The sequence below is a fragment of the Hyaena hyaena genome, unplaced genomic scaffold (genome assembly GCF_003009895.1).
Source record: "Hyaena hyaena isolate Hyena2069 unplaced genomic scaffold, ASM300989v1 scaffold_65, whole genome shotgun sequence".
Lineage (NCBI taxonomy): Eukaryota > Metazoa > Chordata > Mammalia > Carnivora > Hyaenidae > Hyaena > Hyaena hyaena.
The window spans coordinates 2,317,416-2,342,653 of record NW_024080697.1 but is presented as its reverse complement, the minus strand read 5'-3'; the positions used below and the strand labels follow the sequence as shown (position 1 = coordinate 2,342,653).

Genomic DNA, 25,238 nt, shown 5'->3' with positions numbered 1-25,238 from the left:
ATCCCAACCCAGCACTCCATATTCTATCTCCCTGCTTTATTCTCTGCCATGGCACTTACCTTTTATCACAGTGCATAAATTACTTGGGTTATGGGCTTTCCCATGCACCTGTGTAAGTTCCATTAAGGGCAAGGGCTTTGTTTGTTTGTTTTGTTCACTGCTTCATCCACAGCGCCTAGAACAGTGTCGGGCACACAGTGAATGTCAAAAATATTTCTCAAGTGGTGGCTGAATTTCAGAGGCAGTACTGCATGGGGAAGTCCACAGAATCTGGTGATAGACTTCCTGCGTCCAAATCTCAGTGTTGACACCTACTGGCTATATATTCTAGGTAAGTTACGTTTAAGCTTTCTACACCTAGATTTCCTCGTGTTATTCAAATGACAACAATGTCTACCCAAACTGGAGGGGTTGAGTTAACTATCACCTCCACCACCCATAAGCGTGTGGCCTTAAAGAAAAAAAAAAGTGCTCTGTGCCTCAGTGTCCTCAACAGTAGCCTGTCCTGGGAATTCTGTGAACATCCCAGCGGCCTAGGAGCCAGGAGCAGGAAGCTGACCTCACACGAAGGGTCCAGGAAGGGTGGGTGAGGTGGGGTTCAGTGGCTGGAAGCAGCACTGATTCCCAGGAGGGATCAATTCAGAGGCTGTGTTGCTGGGAAGCAACGCGCCTTGCCTTCTCTGAGCTTCTCGTGGGAACAGGCCTAGAAGCTTAGCTGGAGAAGAGGAACGAGAGCGAGCGGAGAGAAAACTTCCCCTCACCCATCTGGGAAATGGGCTGCGGCCAACTGCTGACTTTGCGCTCGCTGGCGCAGCTCCCTGCGGAACCCTCGGCGGGGAGGGAGGCTGCGAACATCTGGAGGACATTTCTGCGAGAGCGGCTGCCGAGCGGGGCCCGGGGAAGAGAGAGGTGCACTTGTGCGCACTTCGGACAGAGACGGAGACCGGCCCTCCGGGCTCCGGGTCCGCCGCCCTCGCCCGCTCCCGCGGCCCCTTCCCTCCGGCCCCCCAGCCCCACCCCCAGCCCTCCCCGCCGTCCCGGCCCCGGCCCGCCGCGCTCCTTCACTGGCGGCCTCGCCTCGCCAGAGGGCACCCTCGATCTGCCGGAAAACGCCACCATTTTCAATGGCCCTGGAGCATCTCCAAGCTTCGGCCCCGCCGCCCGACTCCAGGCTTGTCAGTGAAGAACCGGGGCCAAGAGCGCCGCGGAGCCGAGCCCACCTCCAACCCCGCTCCCCGGTCGGGCGTCGCCCCCCACCCCCGAGGGTGCGCACGGCCGCCCCAGAGCAGGCCCCGCGCGCGCGCGTCCCTGTCCCTGCCCCTGTCCCTGTCCCTGCCCGGTGTCCCGCCGGGTGCGGGGGCGGCCCGGGCTGGGGGGCCGGGGCCGGTGGAGAGAGGACAGACTGACAGCAGGCGAGAGGGCGAAGGAGCTGGGGGAGAAGGAAGGAAGGGATTCGTCGGAGTAACTTTCCAGAAAAACAGTCAACGTGTAGCAGGAGTGACTCCAAGAGGGGAAAAAAAGTTCAGTTACCACGTCGAACGAGAGGACTCGCAAAGTATTTTTCAAATGGGCTCGGCTTTTCCTGTGCCTGTTTAAAACATTAAAATCGTGCAGCAAAAGAGGCTGCGTGCGCTGGTCCCTCCCTCCCCCACCCGGGCCAGAGACGTCATGGGAGGGAGGTATAAAATTTCAGCAGAGAGAAATAGAGAAAGTAGTGTGTGTGCATGTGTGTGTGAGAGAGGGAGAGGGAGCGAGGGAGAGAGAGAGGGAGAGGGAGAAGCAGCAGGGAGAGGAAGGGAGGGAAGCCGAAAGCCAAGGCCAAGGGAGTGAGCAAGAAGAGGGGAGAGATAGGGGAAGAAGCCTGAGAAAGAAGGAATAACAGCTTTCCGGAGCAGGCGTGCAGTGAACTGGCTTCTATTTTCTCTTTCTTTTCCTTTTTATTTTTTAAAGAGAAGCAGGGAACAGAAGCAATGGCCGAGGGAGAAGACGAGTCGAGGTGCTGGTGACCCTGGGCGTCCAAGTGGATTCTTGTTCCTGGGGCCTGTTCTCCCTGCCTTCCAATTGCACATACCCCCACTTCCCAGCCACTGAAGAGGAGAGGCAGCGTGAACAAAGTCATTTAGAAAGCCCCTGAGGGAGTGTAAACAAAAGAGAAAGCATGAATGGTGTGCCCGAGAGACAAGTGTGCCCTGTTGCCCACAGCTTGAGCTGGGCCAGCCCGGCCCGGCCCTGCCTCTCCCCACCTACTCACTGGTGATCTGACTTTTTTTTTTTAAACAATTTTTTCCCCTTTTCTTTTCCATTCTCTTTTCTTCTCCTCCTTCAGGGCAAGGCAAGGATTTTGATTTTGGGACCCAGCCATGGTCCTTCTGCTCCTTCTTTAAAATACCCACTTTCTCCCCATCGCCAAGCGGCATTTGGCAATATCAGATATCCGCTCTCTTTATTTTTACCTAAGGAAAAACTCCAGCTCCCTTCCCACTCCCAGCTGCCTCGCCACCCCTCCCAGCCCTCTGCTTGCCCTCCACCTGGCCTGCTGGGAGTCAGAGCCCAGCAGAACCTGTTTAGACACATGGAGAAGAAACCCAGAGCTACAAGGCACACAGTCGGCTTCTTCGCGCTCAGGGTTGCCAGCGCTTCCTGGAAGTCCTGAAGCTCTCGCAGTGCAGTGAGTTCATGCACCTTCTTGCCAAGCCTCAGTCTTCGGGATCTAGGGAGGCCGCCTGGTTTTCCTCCCTCCTGCACGACTGCTGGGGTCTCCTCCTCGCCGGGCCTCGCAGCCCCCCCGGCCTCTCTCCCCAGCTTGCGCATGAAGATGCACTTGCACAGGGCTCTGGTGGTCCTGGCCCTGCTGAACTTTGCCACGGTCAGCTTCTCTCTGTCCACTTGCACCACCTTGGACTTTGGCCACATCAAGAAGAAGAGGGTGGAAGCCATCAGGGGACAGATCTTGAGCAAGCTCAGGCTCACCAGTCCCCCCGAGCCGTCGGTGATGACCCACGTCCCCTACCAGGTCCTGGCCCTTTACAACAGCACCCGGGAGCTGCTGGAGGAGCTGCAGGGGGAGAGGGAGGACAGCTGCACTCAGGAAAACACCGAGTCGGAGTATTATGCCAAAGAAATCCACAAATTCGACATGATCCAGGGGCTTGCGGAGCACAGTAAGTCCACATTCTCGCTGGGGTGTCTGCTCTGGAGGGTCCAGGGGGAGGGGAGGGGGCTAGTGATGGCCTCACAGCAGGGTGCCCCGGGTCCACCCACGCCAGCGCTCCGGAGGTGTGATGCACAGCAGGGCCGGGTGGGTGGCTGGGGAGGGAGACAGAGCCATTCTGGTAAGAGCCGGGGGCTTTTGGGAGGCCAGGAGCCCCGGAGTTGAGTGGCTTGCTGAACTCACATCACATCCTCCACTGATTTTACTTTGGAATTACACTGTGCTGTCCTGTTAGCATAGGTGCTCGGGCCCATGTGCCAGCATAGGTGACTGCGAGCATCCGGAAGGCACAGAGGGACAGGGCCAGCTCTCTTGAAAGCCCTTATGGCTCCCTGAGGGCTTCTCCCTTGTTTTCGCGACTCATCATGACACGTCTTTGGTTTAGTTTTTCCAGTGCTTGGGAAGAAGAGTATACTTGCCCCAGGTTATGTCTGTCAAGCTTTTTGAAGCCCAGGCAAGAGACAACTTCTTGCTGTCTAGGCCCTTTGGTCTATGCCACACACGTGACCCACGTGAGCCGCGAGCGTGGTTGAAAGGCATGCACCTACATTCACACGTACAAGTGCTTCAGGGCGATGTGCAGCCTGGCTTTGTACAGTAGACAGATTCATGGGCTCAAAATGGGCGTCTTCCAGGCCTGTGGACACGGGGAAGGCAGGGTTGTGGCTCTGGACGTGTACATGATTGCTGGCCGCCCTTTTGTGTCTGCGTGTCATGGGAAGAGTGGGTGGGAGGTGTGGCTGTGGGTGCAGAGAGGACATGTGTCTGGGAGTGTGTCCTCCCAGGAGGCTCCCTGTGCTGGGAGGCCTCTGGGTGAGATGTCTGTGTGTGTGTGTGTGTGTGTGTGTGTGTGTTTGTACACGTGTGGAAGTCATATGTGTTTACTGAATGGACATTTAAAAAGCCTCAATACGAGAGAGAGAGGTTTGGCAGATGTTGAGAAACTGACAGCCCGAGAGGGAGGAATGTGAGCCGCTCTGGGCCAGGGACCCTGGGAGCAGCTCTGTTTGCTTTTCCTACCAGCAGGTGTCCTCACCGCCCGGACTACCTCTTCCCGGCCCACCTGGCAGTGGGGAGTGGGAGCCAGAGGGAGCAGGCAGGGTGGGGGTGGGGGGGTCAGTGGGGGAACTGCGGGGGTTGAAAGGAACCTGGCTGCAGGGAAGGAAGAGGAGTAGGTGGCTGGTGGGTGGAGCAGCTCCAGCTGAAGGTGCAAAAGGCCCTACTGGGAGCTGGCCCGTGCCAGGTCCGGGAGCCTGTGGTTACTGGCGAGGGGTTCCCACTCCCCGTTTCCTGTGGCCGCCTGGAGAGCCTTGCCTTAGGATGTGGCTACCGTGTGGGGCAGAGCCGGAGTAAGAGGCAGAGCGAGTGCACCCTGCCCCGGATCCCGCAGTGGGTCTGGCTCCGGGTCTGCCAGGCGCCCACAGTTCCCAGAGGCACCAGCACCTGCATCGCTGAACCCCCAACAACCCGGCAACCACCAAGTCAGGAGATAGTGGCCACAAAGAGGAAAAACTGAGGCCTGCAAGAGAGGACTGAAGAGAGCCCAGAGTGAGAGAGAAGGGCTCGGACCTCACGATCCGGGTCAGGAGGTGGAGTCCCAGGGAGGAGGGATGCTGAGTCACAGGGGCCCATCCAGCCTGGAATCCGGAGCTGAGAATGAATGGGCCAGGTGCATGCGAGGGCACACGGGTGCCAGTGCACGTGGGTTTTGGACAGAGACTGAGGACACGAGTAGTGAGCAGTCTTGGGGAGAGCCAGGGCAAGGGCACACAGATGCTGGGCGGCTCGGCCCGCAGCACCAGGACCCTAGCAGGCAGGGGTGGCCCTTGGGCCACAGAACCTGGCCAGGCTGGGAGCAAGCTGGGCACAGGGAGCAAGATACTATTTGGGATGTTGTGGCAGAACCAGGGCCCAGTGGGACACAGGCGATGCCATGGAGGCTTGCAGGTGCAAACAGGAAGCAAGCCCAGACTCTCTGCAGCTGTTGGAGGTGACACAGAGGCTGAGCAGACGCGGCTTGGGCCCGCCCTGCAGCTGGTCAGGTGCTGAGCCAGCCCTGGAGAGGCAGGCGCAGAGGACACACTAATTATAATGAAGGAAGCGGGCAGATGCTGAGAAGGAGCAGAAAGCCACCCTCAGAGGCTTGGGGTGAGGGAAGCCTGTCCTGAGCCCGAGAGGGCTGTGTCCTGGGGTGGCGCTGGGTCCGTGGGGGGACACCAGCAGGGTCTGGGTGCCAGAGCTTCTGGGGGAAGTGATGAGATCATATTCGCTTCCGCATTTCATCATTCCCAGCCTGCTCCTGCACCCAGGCGCCACGGTGAGCCGAGAGAAGAGGGCCCATCTTCTGTCCCTGCCCTGTCAGATAGGAGCCCCGATTGTCTGCCTTATAGATAAGGACACAGAAGCATGCATCAGTTAAGTAATGTGCCTCAAAGAGCAGGGGCCCTAACCTAGATGTTCTGCCTGCAGAATGCGTGCTGTTAGGCACTAACACCAGTGTGTAAAATAAACATTTAAGTCCCGCCTTTAACCCTAAGGATCCAATAGCACTTTGATTTACAACAAAAACTTTCACTTTGATATGTGAACAAATCACATCAGACCAAGCGGGAGAGGGCAGGAGATACTTGTAGGCCTGATGGCAGACGGCACAGGGACAACTGGGCATGCTCTGTCTTAGCTCTGCCTATTGTTACGGCCAGGGGATTGTGACCATCACAGATGTGCTCCCAAATTCAGCGGAAGGGGTTTCTTTATCTAATGAAGAGCCTCAGGCCGGTTTAAGCAACCACACCAGATGAAATTAGGCAGGTCACCTCTCTGAGCCTCAGTTTTCTCATCTGTAAAGGCAGAGATCATCTCTAAGCTCTCTCGCAGCTGAAGCAATTTTAGGCATACATCTGGGATGATTCAACAGGCTCAGCAGTGAAGGCAGGACTCTGGAAATCCTTTTATAATTCACCAGGAGTTGGCTATGCAGAGGCTCTCTCTGACCCACATGGTGGCGAAAGACATGGGCTTTTCCATTCCTTTGTCATCCTTGTTATCAAGATATCACCAGCGTAGGTGTTGTTTTAACTTCTGGCTTGTAATTATCTGTGCCTGGCGGGAGACTCTTGTTTTCATCTAAGAGCGGCTCTAAGACAACGGGCAAACACAGAGTTCCTGAGCAAAGAGAAAACTTGATATTTTGGCCTTTCTTTCCTGGATGCTGCCTTCGGATTTGGATTTTTCATTCTGAAAATTGAAAGACATTTTGTACCGCACGATCTCATTTGTTCTAAGGGCCAGTGAGTGCCCTCTGCACGCTGGGTCAGTATTTCTTGAAGAACGGTCCAGGGGCTACATACGTGTAAAAAATGTGGATTCCCAGGCCCAACCCCACCCTTACAGAATCAGAATCTGGGGGTGGGGTCCTGGGGAATCTGTATTTCCAAAAAGCACCCCATTAGACTCAGTGAACTAGCGCAGACCTCTCCTTAAGGGGCTGTAAACACAAGTGCCCATTGAGGCCAGGCAGCTAATATGAAAGATCTGGAAGAAAAGCCTCAGCACCAGCACCATGACACTTGGCCTCACACCACAGGACACTTGGCCTCAGGGTCGAGGAGAGAAGAGGGTGCGTGGGAGGCTGATGGGGTGGGGGGAGCCAGAAGCTTCCCCACCCTGTTAAAAGAGGGCACCCCCCTGCTCTGTTCCTGCTGATTTCTGCATTTAGGAAGGTGGGTCCAGCCTGACTAGACCTTGCCGCTACCCGGAAGAGCGGAAACTCTGGGTCTTTTTGTGACATTTCCCAACGTGTAACATGGGCCTAAAATGTTGATGGGCTTCTAATTCTGTTTTTTTTTTTTAATGATGCATTGGCCCATCTGCACATCTAATACATTTCAAGGTTAACCCGTTTAATGGCTAAATCATTGGAGGGGGGTTTCTCAAACTTCCAGAACATCTGGAAGCCATGGTACCCTTTGCAGAGCACTATAAACTGTGGTTCTCAACTCTGGCTACACATCAGAATCATCTGGAGATCTTAAAAAAAAAAAAAAAAGGAAAGAAAGAAAGAAGAAAGCTCTGGACCCACCCACTCCAAGGTAGTCAGCATCTCTGGGGAGTAGGGCCAGGCATCCTGTGTTTCCAAGGCCCTCCCGGGGATTCTAACATGTAGCCAGAGTGAAGAAGTGTGCCCGCGCTGATACCTGCATGCCGTCACTGGGACCCACATGGTCTTACATGCAGAAATGATGTACGTAAGCAAAGGCACATCTAGGAGCCCTGGTGTCTGAAAACACTTTCAAAGTCATGGTCCAAACACGGTCAGCTGTTTCCACGTTTTTTTTCTGTGAAAACTCTACATGAATATTCTTTGCTTGTTTTTCTCTCCCCATAGCAAACAAAGGAAAAAAGGGTCTCCGCCAATGTATGTATTTCTTGCGCAGTGGAAAAAGTTGGTCATAATGTAATTTGAAAGGTGGATCCTGTAGTCTAGCTCCCAGGAACCCCGGCATCCTGCAGACACATGGCTTACCCAGAGAACTGAGTGTGGCTTGGCTGTGGCTTAGGCCTCAGTTGGCGCTCCGGGCCACTTCAGGGACGCCTTTGTTTTGTTGGTAAAACTGTGCCTCCACTAGATATCTCTGGGCCCCCCAACTTCCAGAGTCCCCGCTTCAATGAAAGAGGTGTGGCCCAAAGACCTGGGTTTAAATACCACCTGTGCTACCCACTAACTTTCCTGACATTCAGTTTTCTCATTTGTAATTTTTTTTTTATTTTAGAGAGAGAGAGTGTGTGCACAGGGAAGGGGCAGAGAGAGAGGGGGACAGAGGACAGAGGATCCAAAGTGGGCTCTGCACCAACAGCAGTGAGCCCGATGTGGGGCCCAAACTCATGAACCGTGAGCTGAAGTCAGATGCTCCACTGACTGAGCCACCCAGGCGCCCCTCTCATTTGTGAAATGGTCAATTTGACTTCTCATTCTCCTCGAGGATTGTTAGGGGGTCGGGATGAGTTAATAAGAGCTCTCTGCAACATACGGTGGTGTTATCGTAGTTGGATTACAATCTCCTTCCACAAGTTATTTAAAACATCATTATTATTCAGTGGATTTAATTGCCAAGATTGTATTTACATGTTCTTTTCTCTCCCAGGCAGTTCTTTTGTAATCACTAACGATTCTGTCTGAGCTTTACTGATAGTGTCAATTTACTGGTGTCAGCCAAGGCCAAGACTGCCCTGGACATCAGTTTCTTCACATGAGGAGGGTTGCCCCCCTCAGTGTCCCTTCTACCTCTGCTAGAAACCTGTAGATCCCAGTGATAAAAAATGACACTTCCTACCTCCTTCTCGAAATCTCCTTGAAGTTCTCACCAAGAGGACTCCATCTTAGGGAACAGATATCTGATTGACGGACTGGAAGAAACACAGGAGGGATGGTTACAAGGGTGTCCTGAAGACCCTCTTAGCTCATCGCTGCCCTCATGTCCTGGCTTCTTACTGTCTTGACCACGCTCTGACTCTCCTCACCGGCACATGCCATCTTCTGTTCCATCTTCCTTTCCACAGCAGTGTGTATATCTCATGCACATACACTCTATGCCCCCTTTCAGCAGCTGCTGGAGGTGCTCTTTATAACTGAAGCCACACCAAAGACAGCTCCTTCAAGAACCAAGTGTACCACTAACCTAAGAGGGTTGCCAGTCTAAGGAACTTGCCCATGTCCAGAGGGTTCCAAACTGGCAAACTTACAAATTAAATTGCTCACACTGATGCCTCTTTCTGGTTCTATCTGAAATAGCTTAGGGAATAGTTGGCAGTATTTGTCCTTTCAAAGCCAGTTATTAATCAGGGCTTCATTAGCCGGCATTCACACATTTGTTTTCCTAACATCTGTTCCATTAATTTTCTAAGAACCAGTGTCAGGCCCACCAGATGGCAATTTCCAGAAACATTCACTCATCCTTTCCTAAAGATCAGTAGCGCATTTGCTTGTTTCCAAGGCTCTGATCCTTCCCGCCTTGTCCGTGACTTCCTATACCACCCCTCGGGGTGATTATGAGCTCATTCCAGCCATGTCCATTATGTGTGGAATCTGGGTCTATGAGCTTGAATTTCAAGTTCTGGCTATTATTACCATTTGTGTAGAAACTTTTTCTCTGGGTGTTAATGCTGCTCAGACCTTGAGGGTATAAAGCGCACAGGAGAAAAGGCAAGATCTTTCTTTTCATCTGGCTCGGACGTGTGGGAAAAGCGCATCTGCTGCCTTGTGTCTTGTGGACAGGGCTGAAGAAGCCAGCAGGGTGACAGAGGCTGCCATAGCATGTGCCGTCAAGGACAGAAATCCATAGAAAAGAGTCAATGGGGACGGCCCAGTTCTGTCTGAAGAAACATCTGTGGGTCTGCCAGGCTTGAGATGTGGCTTTGTGCATACCGATGCTGCCTCATTGGGTCTGAAACACAGTGTTAATTAAGTCACCGCACTGCTCTAACACCTTCCATGGCTCCCTACTGCTAAGGGGATAAAATCCAGTCTCCCCAGCCTGCTGTGCTGACCCGGTCTTGCGGGCCCTCACTTGGCTACTTCAGGTCCTCTTACTTGCATCTCCTCCCCTCCCTTTTGTGTTCCCAGAAGTCCTTCCATGGAAGATCCTTCCTCCTCATCCTCAAACAGGGCCCAGATCAAGTGGTTCCTGCTGTCTCCCTACTCTGGTCCCTTTGCAGCACCTCCAAAGGCCCTGGACACTTTCCCGTTGGTCCCATTATTTGGGCTCTTGTATTGAGATGCTGCCCCAGATATGAATCTGCTTGAAGGCAGGGGCACATCTGTTCATCTTCGCTTCCTACTGTCAGCACTGTGCTTGGCACATAGCATGTGCTCAGTACACGGGTAATGAATGAATGAACGCCCAAAGGAATGAACATATGAATGGGGCAAGTAGATGTGACGGTTAAACTGTCGGGGCGGGGAGGGGGATTGCTGAGATCTTTTGAGGATGTGTGGTTCAAAAAGAGTAGGAAGGAGGCTGTAGAGCCTGCCAGAGTTGGGATGTGTTGTCTGCCAGTTGTCGAGGCCGTGGGAAGAGGGGTGATTGCCTTTGACCGGCCAGTCATTAGTGCTGGTCCCAGGGCTCCCAGGGCTCCTTGCTCTTGCCATAGGCCTTCACCAAGATCTTCCTCCCATCTCCACCTTCAGGCCTGGGGCCTCCAGCCTCTAGTGAGGTCATGGGTGGGACCTTGGCCACTTGGCCAGTGTCTGTGGGCAGCATACCGCTCGTGGGGGTCTCACTCACACACTTACTGCACCTCTCCCGCTCGCTTGATCTCCTAGATGAGCTGGCCGTCTGCCCCAAAGGAATCACCTCCAAGGTGTTCCGCTTCAACGTGTCCTCGGTGGAGAAAAATGGAACCAACCTGTTCCGAGCGGAATTCCGGGTCTTGCGGGTGCCCAACCCCAGCTCCAAGCGCAGCGAGCAGAGGATCGAGCTCTTCCAGGTGAGCCCCTCCCAGAACAGAAGACCCACAGACTGGAAAGCCAGCCCCCGTGCCATTGAGACCTCTGCTCTGTGCACAGTTGGGCAGGTCTGGGTGTGAATCCTACCTTCTTGGAGCCTTGCCTTCTGTGGATGTCTGTGGTTGAGAGGATTAAGCACTGACTAAGGGTTTGAAGGAGCGTTCAGGAAGTTTTTAGTTTCCTGTTGCTGCCTCCCGTGTCCTCCTGTGCTGTGACAGGTACAGCGGTCCCTGTGCTGGCCTGGGCTACTTATTCCTTTCTCTTGCTTCTACTAGATACTCCGGCCTGATGAGCACATCGCCAAACAGCGCTACATCGGTGGCAAAAATCTGCCCACGCGGGGCACTGCCGAGTGGCTGTCTTTTGACGTCACTGACACTGTGAGGGAATGGCTTTTACGAAGAGGTAGGTTGATCTCTCAATCTGAGCATTTGGGAAGGACCCTCAGGTCCCTTGGTCTCTCACGAAATAGAAGGAAGAGGACAAAACTAGAGGAGTCACAGATCTGGGTTCAAAGGCTTGCTTTGCCATCGATTCACTGTGTTCGTCATCCGTTCACCCCACCAGTACTTATGAAAATGCCCGCTCAGCCAGGTCCTGGGGGTGCGGTCATGAACAAGACCGGTGAGGTCTGTATCCCATGGGGCTTCTTTTCTGGTAGGAGAGACACATACCAAACAAGGAAACATATTGATGAATAGGATCCTCAATGATGAGTACCATGAAAACTAGAGGACACTGTGGGAATGGCAGGGAGTAATGGAGTCTGACTTGAGATGTCAGGGAGAAGGAGTGTGTGCATGGAGACCCGAGCCATGAGAAGGTTGGAATAAAGATATGCTGGGCAAGGGAGGTAGTGAGGCCCCCAGGCAGGAGCAGGCTTGATTTGTTCTGGCAGCACATAGACCGATGTGGCTGGAACAGAGTGAGCTGGGGGGCAAGAGGGAGCTGGAGCCATGTACTTTAGGACCTGTAAGACCATGGTCAGGTTTTAGGACTCTGGAGTATTACAAGCAGGGCTGGGATGAGGAGTGAGGTGATGTGATTTATGCCTTTAAAAGGCCCCTCTGGTTGCCATGAAGTCAAAGGAAGGAGCAGGCAAACCAGTTAGGTGGGGTGCCCAGGTGACTCAGTTGAGCATCTGACTTCGGCTCAGGTCATGATCTCATGGTTCAAGCCCCGCATCGGGCTTGTTGCTGTCAGCTCAGAGCCCACTTCAGATCCTCTGTCTCCCTCTCTCTCTGCCCCTCCCCTCTGCATACACTCTCTCTCAAAAATAATAAACAAAACCCATTTAGGGGTCATTGCAGCAGCCCAGATGACCGCAAAAAGGGCTTTGGCTAGGGCGGTAGCCGTGGGTGTGGAGATGATGGAGATTTGTTGTATATTTTGGACAGGCTGGTGAGGCACGGGGTGTGTGCATAAGAGGAGTCTAGGATGGCTTCTCAGAGCGTGGACAGAGTACGCAGGTGGTCACACTTACTGACACGGGAAAGACTGGGAGAAGAGCAGATACAGGGGCGGGCTCTGCTGGGGCCAGTTAATTTCGGAAAGCTTGGTGGTTATCCAAGGACAGCTGTCCAATTGGTGTATCGAACTTCATACATCCCAAATATCTTACCCGCTTACTGTGTTTCCTCACCTTGAGCATCAGGTAGTGCTTCCTTCCCTCCTTGCCTCAGGGGGCTGTGTTAAGGATACAGTGCATTTAAGATTGCTTCATGGCTTTTAGCCTGTTACAGAAGACTGAGCTTTTATTAGGTCAGATCAAGAAACCTGAGGCCCAGAGAGATTATGTGACTTGACCAGGATTGTCCAGCCTAGATCAGAACCGGAGTCTCCTGACTGGCGGTCTCAGCGCCTCGTAACATCACGCTGTGTGGTTTCTCCCCTTCTCTACCTGGTGTTTCTGTCTGGATGGTACTCCGTGGGGACAGGTGCTCGTGGGGGCAGATGCCCACAGTGGGCTCGTCTGTTCATTCTCCCCCTCTTGCCAAGAGTTTTCTTCTGTCATCCACTGCCACAGAGGCACAGTCCATCCATATCCTGATGCCCAGAGTCCCCGGGGCTGGTGGGCCCTTTCTTGTCCTTGATGTTTTGGGAAACCACGGGTTAAGGCACTAAGGCTTGGCCTACATAATGTTTTAAATTAAATAACGGTTTGAAAAAAAAAATGAAAAAAAAAATAAATTAAATAACGGTCAACAGTTTCTGTTTTTAAAGTCAGGAGATTTCACATAAAACCTGGACTTCTGGATTTTCTAGAAAAATTGGAAGATTTCCTGGTAATGATCTGTGGCAGATGAGTAGTGGCCACCGCTTGAGGTGGGGCACGCATTCTTCACATCCCCGTAGGCCCTCCCAGTCCCCGCTGTCCCCCCAGAGTGAGGCTGGCAGTCCCCACTAAGCATGATATGCTGGCTAGCTTTGCTCACTTATGTAACCTGCCTGGGCCCTGTAAGCGTCTGATTTTGCAAGTTCTCATCGAAGGGGCATTACCTGATGGCCGAGCTGGCTAATCATGGGCTAGGGGTCCTGCCTCACCTCCAGGGGTACCTGCGAATTCCATCCCATCTCCCCTGCTGAGCACAAGGCAGAAGCCTTAGAGCACCCGCAGGACTGGGATCTTCTCTTCGGTTGGAGATTCTGACTCAGACAGCACTCCACCTAGAGCCTGACATGGCTGCAGAAAGGAGAGGCCGGGGAAATTAATCTCTTAGCTTCCCTGTCTGATTTTGATCAGCTCCACCTGGATTTCTTTGAAGCCCTGGGCACTTGAAGGAGTTCTTATTTTCCCAGCTGCCGAGCTCAATGAGAAGTTTGCGCGGAGAATGATTTCCATCTTCCTTGAGACATCAAAAAGATAATTTCGTAATAAAACCTGTGGGTCCCCCACCCACCATCCTCACTGCTGCCAATTCTGAGGTTAGTTCTTCATTGGAACCTCCAGTTCCCACTTAGATGCTTCCCGCCCCTCGTACAGGCGAATCACACACAGACCTTTACTTATGCAGAGCTCAGGAGTCTTTTCAGAGTTCGTGGCCCTGAACAAGGCAGCAGATGGACTCCAAATGGAACAGTTGGTGGTGTGGACTGATGAGGAAGCTGAGTCACATAGATGGTCTTGTAGTCATTCAGCAAACAGCTGAGAGCCTACTGTGCACCAGCTTCCCAGGCTGCCTTCTGGGTCCCAGAGCTGGCTGGAGCCCTATCCAGAGGTAGGAGCCCGGGTCCTCATATCCTTGTGCTATTTATTGCTCCACATAGTCTTCAGTTTCTCCGTGCGCTGAGTCAGGCATCCCCTAGCGGGCCAGTCAGGGAGCACAGCCGGCATCATAGCTCAGGACTTGGGTGGGGGCGATGCTGGGAAAACACAGCATCTTCCTTTGGTAGTCTCTGTAGCTCCACTTTTTGGCCCTCCTTGTCTCTAACAATTCGGATGGCTCCGGCATCAGGGGTTTGAATCTTGGCTCTACTCTTACTGGTTGGGTACCTTGGGCAAGCCACTTAATTTCTCTGTGCCTCAGGGTCCTCATCTATGTAATGGGGAATGGTGGTAATAGTAGTCTCTACTTTGTAGGATTATTGTAAAGATTGAATGAGTTAATACATGTAAAGTCTTAAAGTGGTGCTTGATAGAGAATGCTCAACAAAAGCTGCTGATTGTTATCATCACTCTGAGTTTTCTACCTAGACAGAGCCCGTTGGCCAAGCCAGGCCACCATCTTACATTACCATCTATCCCCTAACTCTAACTATCCCCAACACATCTGTCTGTGCCTTGACTTTCTAATTCACAGCATCACAGAACTTGCCCACTCCAGGTGTCTCTTGACCTATCTTGGGCCCTTCTGAGTACAGGAAATACATTCTGTAGCCCATGTCCACCTCCCTGGCTCCTTCCTTTAATGGCCTTAAACCAGGAAGAAAACACTCCTATAGCTCTGTCTCTATTCACTTGTTCTCTGGCTGGGCCTCAGCTTCCTTGTTATATTAGTCCCATTCCTCCCCACCAGAGCTAACCTTCTGGAACAGAAGTCTTCAAGCTTAGCAAGGGTCAGTATGTCCTAGAGGCTGCCCTGGCTTGGAGCAGAACGGATGAGACTAGGTTCCGGACTTTGCAGAAAAAGGGATCCAGGCCTGCCTAACAGTGACCAGAACCTCTGAACTTGGGCCATTCTGCGCATGGGAAAGGTGTTGAGCTGGCTTGGGCTCTGAGGTTTTCCCTGATGACACCAGGTATCGGGAAGACCCCAGGTTGGTCCCAAGGCTGGATGCTCACACAGAACTGGGGCAGCTTGGGACACAGTAAATCAATCAGCTTGCTCAGATGCTGACCCTGAATGCAGAAAGGTCCATTCCCTATGATCTTTCCCACACCACAGCTTTCTGCTGCCTGCAGGTCAACAGAACTTCCCTAATTGAATCTTACCCACCAGAACTGACATGACACTAATCCTTCCTGGTTTCTCTCTACAGGACTCCTGGATCCAGTTCAAAAGTTTCTCTTCTTATTCTTCCTTTTTCCTCTCCACTTTACTCAACCCCTTTTACTCATTTCCTTGCTTCCCTTGAGTAACCAAAACACCTTGATCCCACAACTAATAGGAGGAAGGGCTGGAGCTGGTGGTCTTACATTGAGTTTCAGTCCTCAAACCCTGGCACCTCTAGATTTCCTCCTGCCAGTTCTCTCCGAGCTCATGTCATCTGGGCCCTTGTCCTTGGCCGTTGTCCATCTTCTGTGGCCTGTGCTCTGATTTCACAATTGTCTTCCTGAGACGTTCGTTTTCCCCCAGTGAGCCATCCACATCTCCAGCTTTGCCGTTAAGCGAACAAGGATTCCCAGAGAAGACACTTCCAAGTAACTTTGACCTAATTGTGTCCTTATCCCTTCAGGAAAATATGGCCAAGGGTAACTGTGATTTTCATCTTATCTTCTCTGGAATCTACCCATCCATTTACACTCACAGTCATGGTCCTGGTAGAAGTGCTGGCATCTTCTACCTAGACTGACACCACTGCTTGTTTGCAGGTGACCTTACCTCCAATGTTGGTTTCTGTCTTCTAATCCTATGGCCCAGACTGTGCCATCTTCCTCCCGTTTGGTGAACTTTGTGGCCTTTTGAATCACTGCCTCTCTGCTCTAAAGTTCTTCAGTGAGCCCCTTTCCCTGACCTCTCCCCATCCCCCTGCCTCTTACTTTATGCTTCCTCAGCAAGCGGGCTCGAATGTCTCCTCTCCCAAGAAACACTGAGGGAGCGTGATGGCTGTTTTTCTTCCTTCTTGTGTCCTCATTCTTTTTCCCCCAAGGAGGTGGGTGACAATTTTCCCCACTACTATCCTCTGAAAATAGATGACCATGAACATTCTCCTTCATAATGCCTGTTAATTTATGCCTTTATTTGGTTGTTCATGACATAACAGAAACATGTGCAATATGGCAACCCATGTGTGGAGGTCCACTGTGGCTTTGGTGGCACTTTCTGTCCTCGGTGACCCTCAGTATTGCTCAGCTCCCATGACTCCCTGTGAGAGCAGAGGCCTGGCCCATGTGCACGGGGATAGGTACACTTCTGCATCATGTAAAGAATTTGCTCACTGACTGTGTCTTATTTTGCAGAGTCCAACTTAGGTCTGGAAATCAGCATTCACTGTCCATGTCACACCTTTCAGCCCAATGGAGACATCTTGGAAAACATTCATGAGGTGATGGAAATCAAATTCAAAGGTAACAAAACAGATGTGTATAGTGTGTGTGGGGGGACGGTTGATGAGGTGGAATAGAACAGGAGACCTCTACCAAGTCCCAAGAAAAGTAACCAAGCTCCCTTGCAGAGATGGCCAACTATTTTGAACTTGAGTAATTCTGCTTTGCCCCAAAGGCAGTGGGTGTGACAGAAGATGTTAGCATCTGGAAGACAGTATTATGTTGGGAAGAGGGGTTCAGTCATGGAGGCCAATGGGTCCACCTCTCTGAGCTCCGTCAGTAAAATGGAGATGGGGATACTTCTTTCTTAGGGTTATCACACAAATTAAACGAGATAACAAATGTAAAACCCAGTACCACAAACACTCAACAAATCGTTATTGTCTTTCCCTTCCCTAAAAGAAATAAACTGTGGTGATCTGACTACTGAACTTTCCAGATGTTACAGAGGCACCCTGATTCCCACCCAGGAGTCATCTGGGTGTGAATGATTGCTTTGGGGCTCAGGGTGTTTGTATTGAGATAGGGAAATAGTTGAGAGTCTTTTCTAGTCTTCCAACATGTTTCTAAAGCGTTCAGTCTCTGGACAATCTCTGGATGTCAGAGAAGGTCTCTTTTCCTTTCATTGTCCCATTTTGGATAATTGAGGCTCTCCCGAAGCCAGGTGGTTCCTCAAGATCAAACCAACCAAGCCAGAGCCTGGGGTCAGAGTCTTGTCTGGGAAAAGGTACAGGCCTCTCTTGGCGCGCAGCCCTGGACTCTTACCCTTTATGGACTCTATTTCAGAATCTACTCTTTTAATTTTTTATTTTTTTGGGGAGAGTGAGCGAGCAGGGGAGAGAGGGAGAGAGAGGGAATCCTAAGTAGGCTCCATGCTCAGCACAGAGCCTGATGCAGGGCTTGATCTCATGACTGAGATCATGACCTGAGCTGAAACACGAGTTGGACTTTTAACTGACTGAGCTGTCCATGAGCCGCAGAAAAGGAAATTTTATTTTTTATTAAAAATATTTTTAAAAATAATTTACTGTCAAGTCAGCTAACATAAAGTGTGTACAGTGTGCTCTGGGCTTCAGGAATAGATTCCCATGATTCATCACTTACATACGACACCCAGTGCTCATCTCAACAAGTGCCCTCCTCAATGTCCGTCACCTATTTCCCCCTCTCCCCCACCCTCCTATCAACCTTCAGTTTGTTCTCTGTATTTAAGAGTCTCTTATGGTTTGCCTCCCTCTCTATTTGAAACTATTTTTCTCCCTTCCCCATGGTCTTCTGTTGAGTTTCTTAAATTCCACATATGAGTGAAAAGATATATCTGTCTTTCTTTGACTGACTTACTTCACTTTGCACAACACCCTTGAGTTCCATCCACGTTGCTACAAATAGCCAGGTTTCATTCTTTCTCATTACCAAGGAGTATTCCATTGTACATATACACCATATCTTCTTGATTCATTCATCAATTGATGGACATTGGGGTTTTTCCATAACTTGGCTATTGTTGAAAGTGCTGCTATAAACATTGGGGTGCATGTGCCCCTATGCATCAGCACTCCTGTATCCTTTGGATAAATACCTAGTAGTGCAATTGCTGGGTTGTAGGATAATTCTATTTTTAATTTTTTTGTGGAACCTCCACACTGTTTTCCGGAGTGGCTGCACCAGTTTGCACTCCCACCAGCTGTGCAAGAGGGTTCCTGTTTCTCCATATCCTCGCCAACATTAATTTTAGCCACTCTGACCGGTGTGAGGTGGTATCTCAATGTGGAGAAAAGGGAATTTTAGATCCAGGCCTCCCATTCTTCTTACAGTCCTAGAGCCCCTTCGTGGGGTCCAGGTCCCTTCCGTCACTGTGTAAATTAAGCTTCTTGTGTTCCTGTCCTTGCTGGAGATGGACAGCAGCTGGCAGCTGCCTGTCACAAAATAGATCTTTTAGTCGAAAGTCTCTAATTCAGTCTTCAATCTTCTCCTTTTTAGATGAAATAGCAAGTACCCCCCACCGAGTTTATTTGCTAATCTGTGTATCATATACCTCATTATCTCACCTGAGCATTATAGTGAAAACACTTTGAAACTACTAGTGCACATGCATGTTAACGATGACTCAGTCTCATTCCTCTGGCTCCCATTCAAGCTACCTTAAACTGAGACACCTGACATTATGGGTAGGACTTCTGTGCTATCTTGTCCAATTCAAATCATAAAAGGAAACTCACACCCCAAGATTCTAAGTCTCAGAATCTACACCGACAGCGCAAAGCAATGTGTTAGATCACTGCCTGGGATGCTTCAGGGAAGCTTCCCCAGGAAGCCTCTTGGAAGGGTTCTCTGCATTCTGGAAGATTGATACACAGGAGTCCTGAGGGGATTGAGGGGATCCAAGCACGCATGTGTTGGGAGCTCCTCTGGACCAGTCCCTCCATCCGGTCCCCCCCTCCCTGCAGCTGGGTATCAGCACGGAGCCGTGCTTCTCCCAACGCCGTCCGCAGGACCGCGCTGCCCCTCCTCCTGGGTGGAGATGGGACCGGATGAGGACACAGCCTCCACTCTGCCTTCCTTACACAGGAGACTGTCCTCCTGTTTCCCCTTCTGCAGGCGTGGACAGTGAGGATGATCACGGCCGTGGGGATCTGGGACGCCTCAAGAAGCAGAAGGACCATCACAACCCTCACCTCATCCTCATGATGATTCCCCCGCACCGGCTGGACAACCCGGGCCAGGGCGGGCAGAGGAAGAAGCGGGCCCTGGACACCAACTATTGCTTCCGGTGAGCTCGGGCCCTCTCACGACCCAGAACTCCTGAGATGTCTACTGTGTGGTTGCTGGGGCTCAGTCCCTAGGCTTACAGCACTAACCCAGCAGTCCTGGACGCTATTCACAAGCCCTCTTAGAAATGTCTTCTTGTTTTTCTGGGAGCTCTACTGTTTCTCCACAGCCCAGCTCTGTGAGGGCGGGGTGAGGTAAACGAGGAGGCGTCTTGCTCAGAGGGTTTGGATCGGAGAGACCTGGCTGAAGCCTCTCTGTAGGTGTCCTGCTTAAAGGACTTGTAGGGTGTGTTTGTGCGTGGGGCAGATGAGCGCAGAACTTCCCGTGAAAGAAGTGCTCTGTTCCCTATGAGCTGTGCAAGGATGCTCCTGGGTGAGGGGAAGGAGGGCAGTCTCCACATGCCAGGGGAATATGAGCTGGAGAAATTAATGAACTAATTCAGAAGTGGTACGTAGCCACTGTGAAGAGCGGAAAAGGAAGAGAGCCTCTTTTCTTTATTTAGTTTAGCTCTTCATTTCTAAGGCAGGGGATGATGAAGCACACCCAGCAATTACTGAAAGGTAGAAAATGCCCATGTCCGTGAGAAGGTCCGAAAGAGTGCTGGGAGAATTTGGAGCAAGAAGTTCATCTGTGGATGCAGGAAAGGCTTCAGAAGGGTGTGGAATTTGAGCCTCCATGGATGAGAAAAGGCTTGGATGAGGGCAGAGGAAGGAAGGGGCACGAATGGGTCAATTCAGCTGGAGAGGAAGATGCCTGAATGGAGCTGGGGGAGAATGAATTAGGAAAGTGTTCAGATCTACAACCATGTCTTGTGAGGAGCGGCTGAGTGAACTAGGGCTGTTGAGCTTGAAGGTGTAATAGAAAAGGAGTGAAGTTGCTGCCGAGTGTCAGAAGGCTGGCGTGTGGATTTGTTCCGTGGGGCTCTTAATCAGTTAGGAATGGACACTCTTGGTTGCAAGTAATGGTGGCCTAAACCACAGAGGATTTCTTGTTCACAGGAGGCTCATAGCAGCAGGCTCAGGGCTAGTCTGGTTGCCTAGTTATGCCATCGGGAATACGGGCTTTCTCTCTCTGCAGGCTGCCATGATTACTATGTTGGCTTGCTTTTCATCTTCTTGCTTACAGTTGCAGTGATTGCTGAAGTTCCAGGTAGCTTGTCCAAGCTCAAAACAAGAAAGGGGGAAGAGGCAGAGCCAAGAGCCTTCCTTTCCCATCTGTGACTTTTGTAAAGAATCAAATATTTTTGCCAGAATTTGCCCTTACCCTCTGCATACTTCTCCTTATGTCTGATTGGGCATTGTGGGGTCCCATGCCTACCCCTACCCAGCAAGAGAGGCCAGGAAAATGATGCTCTTGACTCTGTAATGGGAGGTGGCAAGGGAGAAGGGAGGGAGGGATGGCTACTGAATAGTGGGCAGGCTAGATGCCCACTCGGCAAGGGTTACTACCAAATGGATTTCTGTAAGGAACAGAATTGAAATGGCCTGATAATCGCACTTGGGGTAAATCGTGAGTCTAATGGAAGGATACCCTTCGTTTTAATTTGATGGTCTCTGAATTTAGACTGAGCAGTCTCAGGTTGTATGTGAGTAGCGTAAGCTTAGAGTTCATGTCTGGTTGGGTGCACCTCAGGAAGGGGACGATGTACCAACCAACCTCAACAAAGCTGAGCTGAGTAAGAGCATTCAGTGCTTGGTTCTAGGTGAAACAATTTAGGGCGCTGCTTTGATCCATCATGAAAAAGGCGGCAGGGCCCCCTTTGCCTTTTTTCTCTTATGTATCATCTGTTCTGTGCCTTTATGTCCTTGGGACCATGGTCTTCAACACAAGAAAATGCCTTTATGGTATATACTGCTCAATGCACTTGAACCTGGGATTCCATTGATTAGGCCCACCTCTTAGGATGGTGGGTACAAATATGAGGGCCACTGGTGAAGTTTTTTATATGGGTGGTTTCCTTTAGGTTGATTGTCTATAAATGTTTCTCATAGCAATTTGGAGGAGAACTGCTGTGTGCGCCCCCTCTACATTGACTTCCGACAAGATCTGGGCTGGAAATGGGTCCACGAACCTAAGGGCTACTACGCCAACTTCTGCTCAGGCCCCTGCCCCTACCTCCGCAGCGCGGACACAACCCACAGCACGGTACGGGGCGGGGCTCATGCCATGAGGGACGCTGGGGCGGAGTCGACCGGGCCACTTGTTTAACTGAGTTCAGGCAGGACTGAACGTTGAATGAGCGAATGGTGATCTGGGGGCGAGTAGAATCCCTTTGCTGAAGGTGCTGATCTTGGCACCCTGGTCCAACTCTACTCTGTCACATTTTGGCCTTTAAAATTTCTCCCATGGTTTCAACCAGACTTTTTAAAGTTTGTTCTAAAGCTCTTCTACCACTCTGGAAATTAACGGTCACACCCCACTCCATATGTGAGGTGGATGCCCGCGGCTAGCAAGGAGTGTTGGGGAAGAGAGGCTTCTGCCAGCCATTCAAGCACTGGTAATTCCAGCGTCTTGGCTGTAGAAAAGTTATTCTGAAAGATAATGCAAAGCACACAAAAGAAGCTAATATAGAACAATGGGAAGAGAAAGGGAGAAACTAGCTGGCCTTTCTTTCCCTCAAGGGAAATCAAAGATAAAGCAGTAATTTGTAGAACACGTTTCCTGATAGCTCATGATTACTGCATCTGGTCTGGGGTCCCACACTCTGGCGCTTACTAAATGGCCCAAAGCGGTGTTTAGTGAGATCACTCCTCACCAAAGAGACCAGTTGCAGCTAGGAAAACGGATACAGGGAGTGTTTCTTAACAGCAAGGGAAATCTCATTATCCCTTTAAAGTGGCCCGGTAATTGTTCCAAGCTTCAACTCATCACACTCAAACAAGTACAGATGTTCCCCCAAACCGAAAGAGCATCGCTGGCCAGTCTGTCGCTCAGTCTCTGGAGAAGTCCCCAGAACTTGCAGGGGGCTCTAGGCCCAGGGCTTGGCTTGCCAGCCTCTAATGATGTGTCCTCCGCAGGTGCTGGGACTGTACAACACCCTGAACCCTGAAGCCTCTGCCTCGCCTTGCTGTGTGCCCCAGGACTTGGAGCCCCTGACCATCCTGTACTATGTCGGGAGGACCCCCAAGGTGGAACAGCTCTCTAACATGGTGGTCAAGTCCTGTAAGTGTAGCTGAGAGCCCGCCTGTGACAGAGAGAGAGAGGAAAGAGGACTGTCGCTGCCTGACTGCCTGCTCCTCGGGAAACATGAAAGCAACACGCCTCACCTAGAGGCCTGGAGCCCACAACCTTCAGCTCCAGGCAAATGGCTGAGACGGAAGTTCCCTTTTGGGACATTTCTCCTTCTTGCTGGCTCTGAGAATCACTGTGGTAAAAGAAAGTGTGGGTTTGGTTAGGGGAAGGCCCAGCTCTTCGGAATACACAGATCTTCTGTGACCCAGACAGAGGCGGTGGGGACGGAGGAAGAGGGACGGCGAGTCGGCACCTGACACATGGTGTAGCAATGGATCTGGGAAACCCTAGGGAGGAGGAAGGGCAGAGAACGGCCAGGCCAGGGCCAGGCTGGGAGACACTTCTGAGGTCAGATTTGCTCATCGCTGCCCCACACCTGCTCTAGGGGACCTGGATTACATTATACAAGGCAAGCATTTTCCTTCAGGCAGGTTACCTAGACAGGGTCCCAGATCTGTAGCTCAGACTCCCTGGGATTAAGGATGAATCTGCTTTTTACAAATGGCCCTCCCAACATCAGTCAGCACCCAGGGTCGTTACAGGGAGAAAATCCAGGTAATGTCGTTCCTGGGCCGTCAGCTGGTTTGGGCCATATGGACATGCTGAACTCAGAAGCGGAGGGTGGGAACGGACGCTCGTCTGCCCGCCCTCTGGGCCCCTCCTCTCACCTTCTTCCTCGACCGTATTTCCCCTTGGACATCTGGCTAGACACCTTCCAGGTCAGGGTGCACGTATCTGGATCTTGGGTCTGGGCAGTCTTGGGGCATTATGGGTTTCCCTCTACCCCCACCCCCACCCCCGCCCCAAGACCCTGTGTCCATCTGGTGTCCCTGGAAGCAGTTGCTAGAACGGGTGAGGCACGTGGGGAAGCGGCACGTGTGCCACACAACGACTTGGCCCCAGACACATAGACTGAGGTATAAAGACAAATACAAATATTACTCTCAAAATCTTTGTATAAATAAATATTTTTGGGGAATCTTGGATCATTTTCATCTTCTGGAAGATTGTTTCTACAACAGTAAAAGCCTTTTCTAAGGTGTACATCTGACTGGATGAATATCCTTGATCACTTTTTTTTTAATTCCCTGTTCATATCTACTAACCAGAGGGAATGGGAGCCCGCGGCAGGCTGCGCTGCTTAGTGTGAATCCCCCGGACAGTGGTCCACTGCCTTCTGCCATTGGAGGGAGAAGACTCAGCTGTTGTTGGTGCTCCTTTCCTTCTCGTGGATATTTTGTTCTCAGGCACGCAGAGGCAGTGGCAGTGGCTCGGATCGGCAGAAAGTGTGACCGTGGGTGAAAATCACTTGGGGTGAGCCCTTGTACGTGGAAATGTGTTGGTCTGCACATTCACTATCAATGACGAACACCATCCTTTTTGAAAATCTAATCTCACCCGCCACATCAGTGGGGAATTAGAGAAACTGTCTGTGGCAAATGGCCTGAGAAGATGAGGCTAATTCTGTTATCGGGTTAAGCTTGCCAGGAAACCCTTCACAGACAGACAGCCTTCTTGTCAGTGATTTAGGGATGGGAGAGGGCGGGCAAAGAACACCCCCACAGTTCTGTTTTGAGGTCCCAGATCCGAGTGATGCAGAATTCCACTGGGACGTTAATGTCCACCTGAAGCAACCATCTGCAGTGAGTGAGGAACCATCTAGCAGCTCCCCAAAAACATGTTCTTCTAGTGAAATCAGCGTACCATTGGGGAGAAAGTCTATCGGAAGCTAAAACGTGCAGGTTGAAGGGTCTGTGTGTGCGTGTGGTGTGTAGATGTATCTTGCTTCTTCTGGAGTTCTCCCGAACTGAACTCCTGATTTTGGTCCCTAGGACTTTCCTTCCTGCTTTGTCCCTGCCCAACCAACCCTAAGAGCTTTTGTGTCTAAGGCTTCATCCCATGTGGCCTTGATTCCACTGTCTTTGGGGGGCTGTGTGCCTGCCCTAAAATCATGGCTGCTGGGATTGTGGACCATCCTACCCGAGGAAAGTAGTGGGCCTAGAGAGGGCCCAGCCCTGCGGCCATGGCCATTGCTATCCTAAGCTTAGAGTCTACTCACTCGTGGCAGCTGTCCTCTGGTTTCGGTGGGCAGGAGAAGCGCCCAAGTGTTTACTAAAAATGTACAATTTCAGGCTGCAGCTTGAGGGGGTCTTTAGGCCTGGGGGAGGGTCCATTTTGAGCAGCAGTGTATTATATCGGACATCACTGGTCCTTCCTTGAGGCTTAAATAAGGAAAAGAGAAATAATCTTTCGGACCCTAGAATAAACCTTCCTTCTTATCCAGCCTCATTGGCCATCACTAAAATGTTGGTCTGTGGCTCATCCTAATGAACCAAAGCAATGAGATATGTTTCCTGAAGTATCCCAAAGAAAACAGAACACACTGTGATTCCAAATGTTCTTTTTATATTAGAGCTCTATTCTTATCTTTACCAGCAGATACAAATATGGACGGGGGTCTGAGGTCCAGCCTCTCCATTCCACATGCCGCTTATAGGCACTACAGAAACTTGAGCCATTGTCTGTCTGTCTTAAAAAATACATGCTTGTTTTGGGAGAGGGGAGGGAGGGACACTGGAAACGACACCATGGTTAGGGGGCAGGGGGGGGATCTGTCTTGTTTATTACCAAGACTTGGACTTACCAAGAGAAGTCTAGTACAGGAAGAATGATGTGAAAGTACTTGGTTAAATGAAGGAGAGATCTGGGGTCTGGTCTTACACCTAATAAGCACATGGTGAGTGCAGTTAGAAATCAGCTTGAGGACTCAATTCTCATGGTTACCTAGGGCAATTCCAAGAGGTCTAGTAGGTCTC

General features: G+C 51.2%; 1 protein-coding gene across 2 annotated transcripts; it reads left to right on the top strand.

The window, feature by feature from the left end:
* Window positions 1-1,812: 1,812 nt before the first annotated feature.
* Window positions 1,813-23,446, top strand: TGFB3 (transforming growth factor beta 3). Of its 2 annotated transcripts, none has more exons than XM_039232364.1 (7): window positions 1,813-3,161; window positions 10,533-10,696; window positions 10,991-11,120; window positions 16,336-16,443; window positions 18,991-19,192; window positions 21,183-21,336; window positions 22,209-23,446. In XM_039232364.1, the coding sequence occupies exons 1-7, from the start codon at window positions 2,810-2,812 to the stop codon at window positions 22,365-22,367; spliced, it is 1,269 nt and encodes a 422-aa protein (XP_039088295.1). In that variant the 5' UTR covers window positions 1,813-2,809; the 3' UTR covers window positions 22,368-23,446. The 2 variants fall into 2 exon arrangements, with proteins under 2 accessions (XP_039088295.1, XP_039088296.1); XM_039232365.1 differs by having other exon boundaries at window positions 1,815-3,161; window positions 19,021-19,192.
* The last annotated feature ends 1,792 nt before the right edge of the window (window positions 23,447-25,238 follow it).

Bases quoted from the DNA above. Each gene is read 5' to 3' on its own strand.
- TGFB3 (XM_039232364.1), top strand. From the start codon at position 2,810: ATGAAGATGCACTTGCACAGGGCTCTGGTGGTCCTGGCCCTGCTGAAC. The intron at 3,162-10,532 runs GTAAGTCCACAT...TTGATCTCCTAG, and splicing joins CCAGGGGCTTGCGGAGCACA to ATGAGCTGGCCGTCTGCCCC. The intron at 10,697-10,990 runs GTGAGCCCCTCC...TGCTTCTACTAG, and splicing joins AGAGGATCGAGCTCTTCCAG to ATACTCCGGCCTGATGAGCA.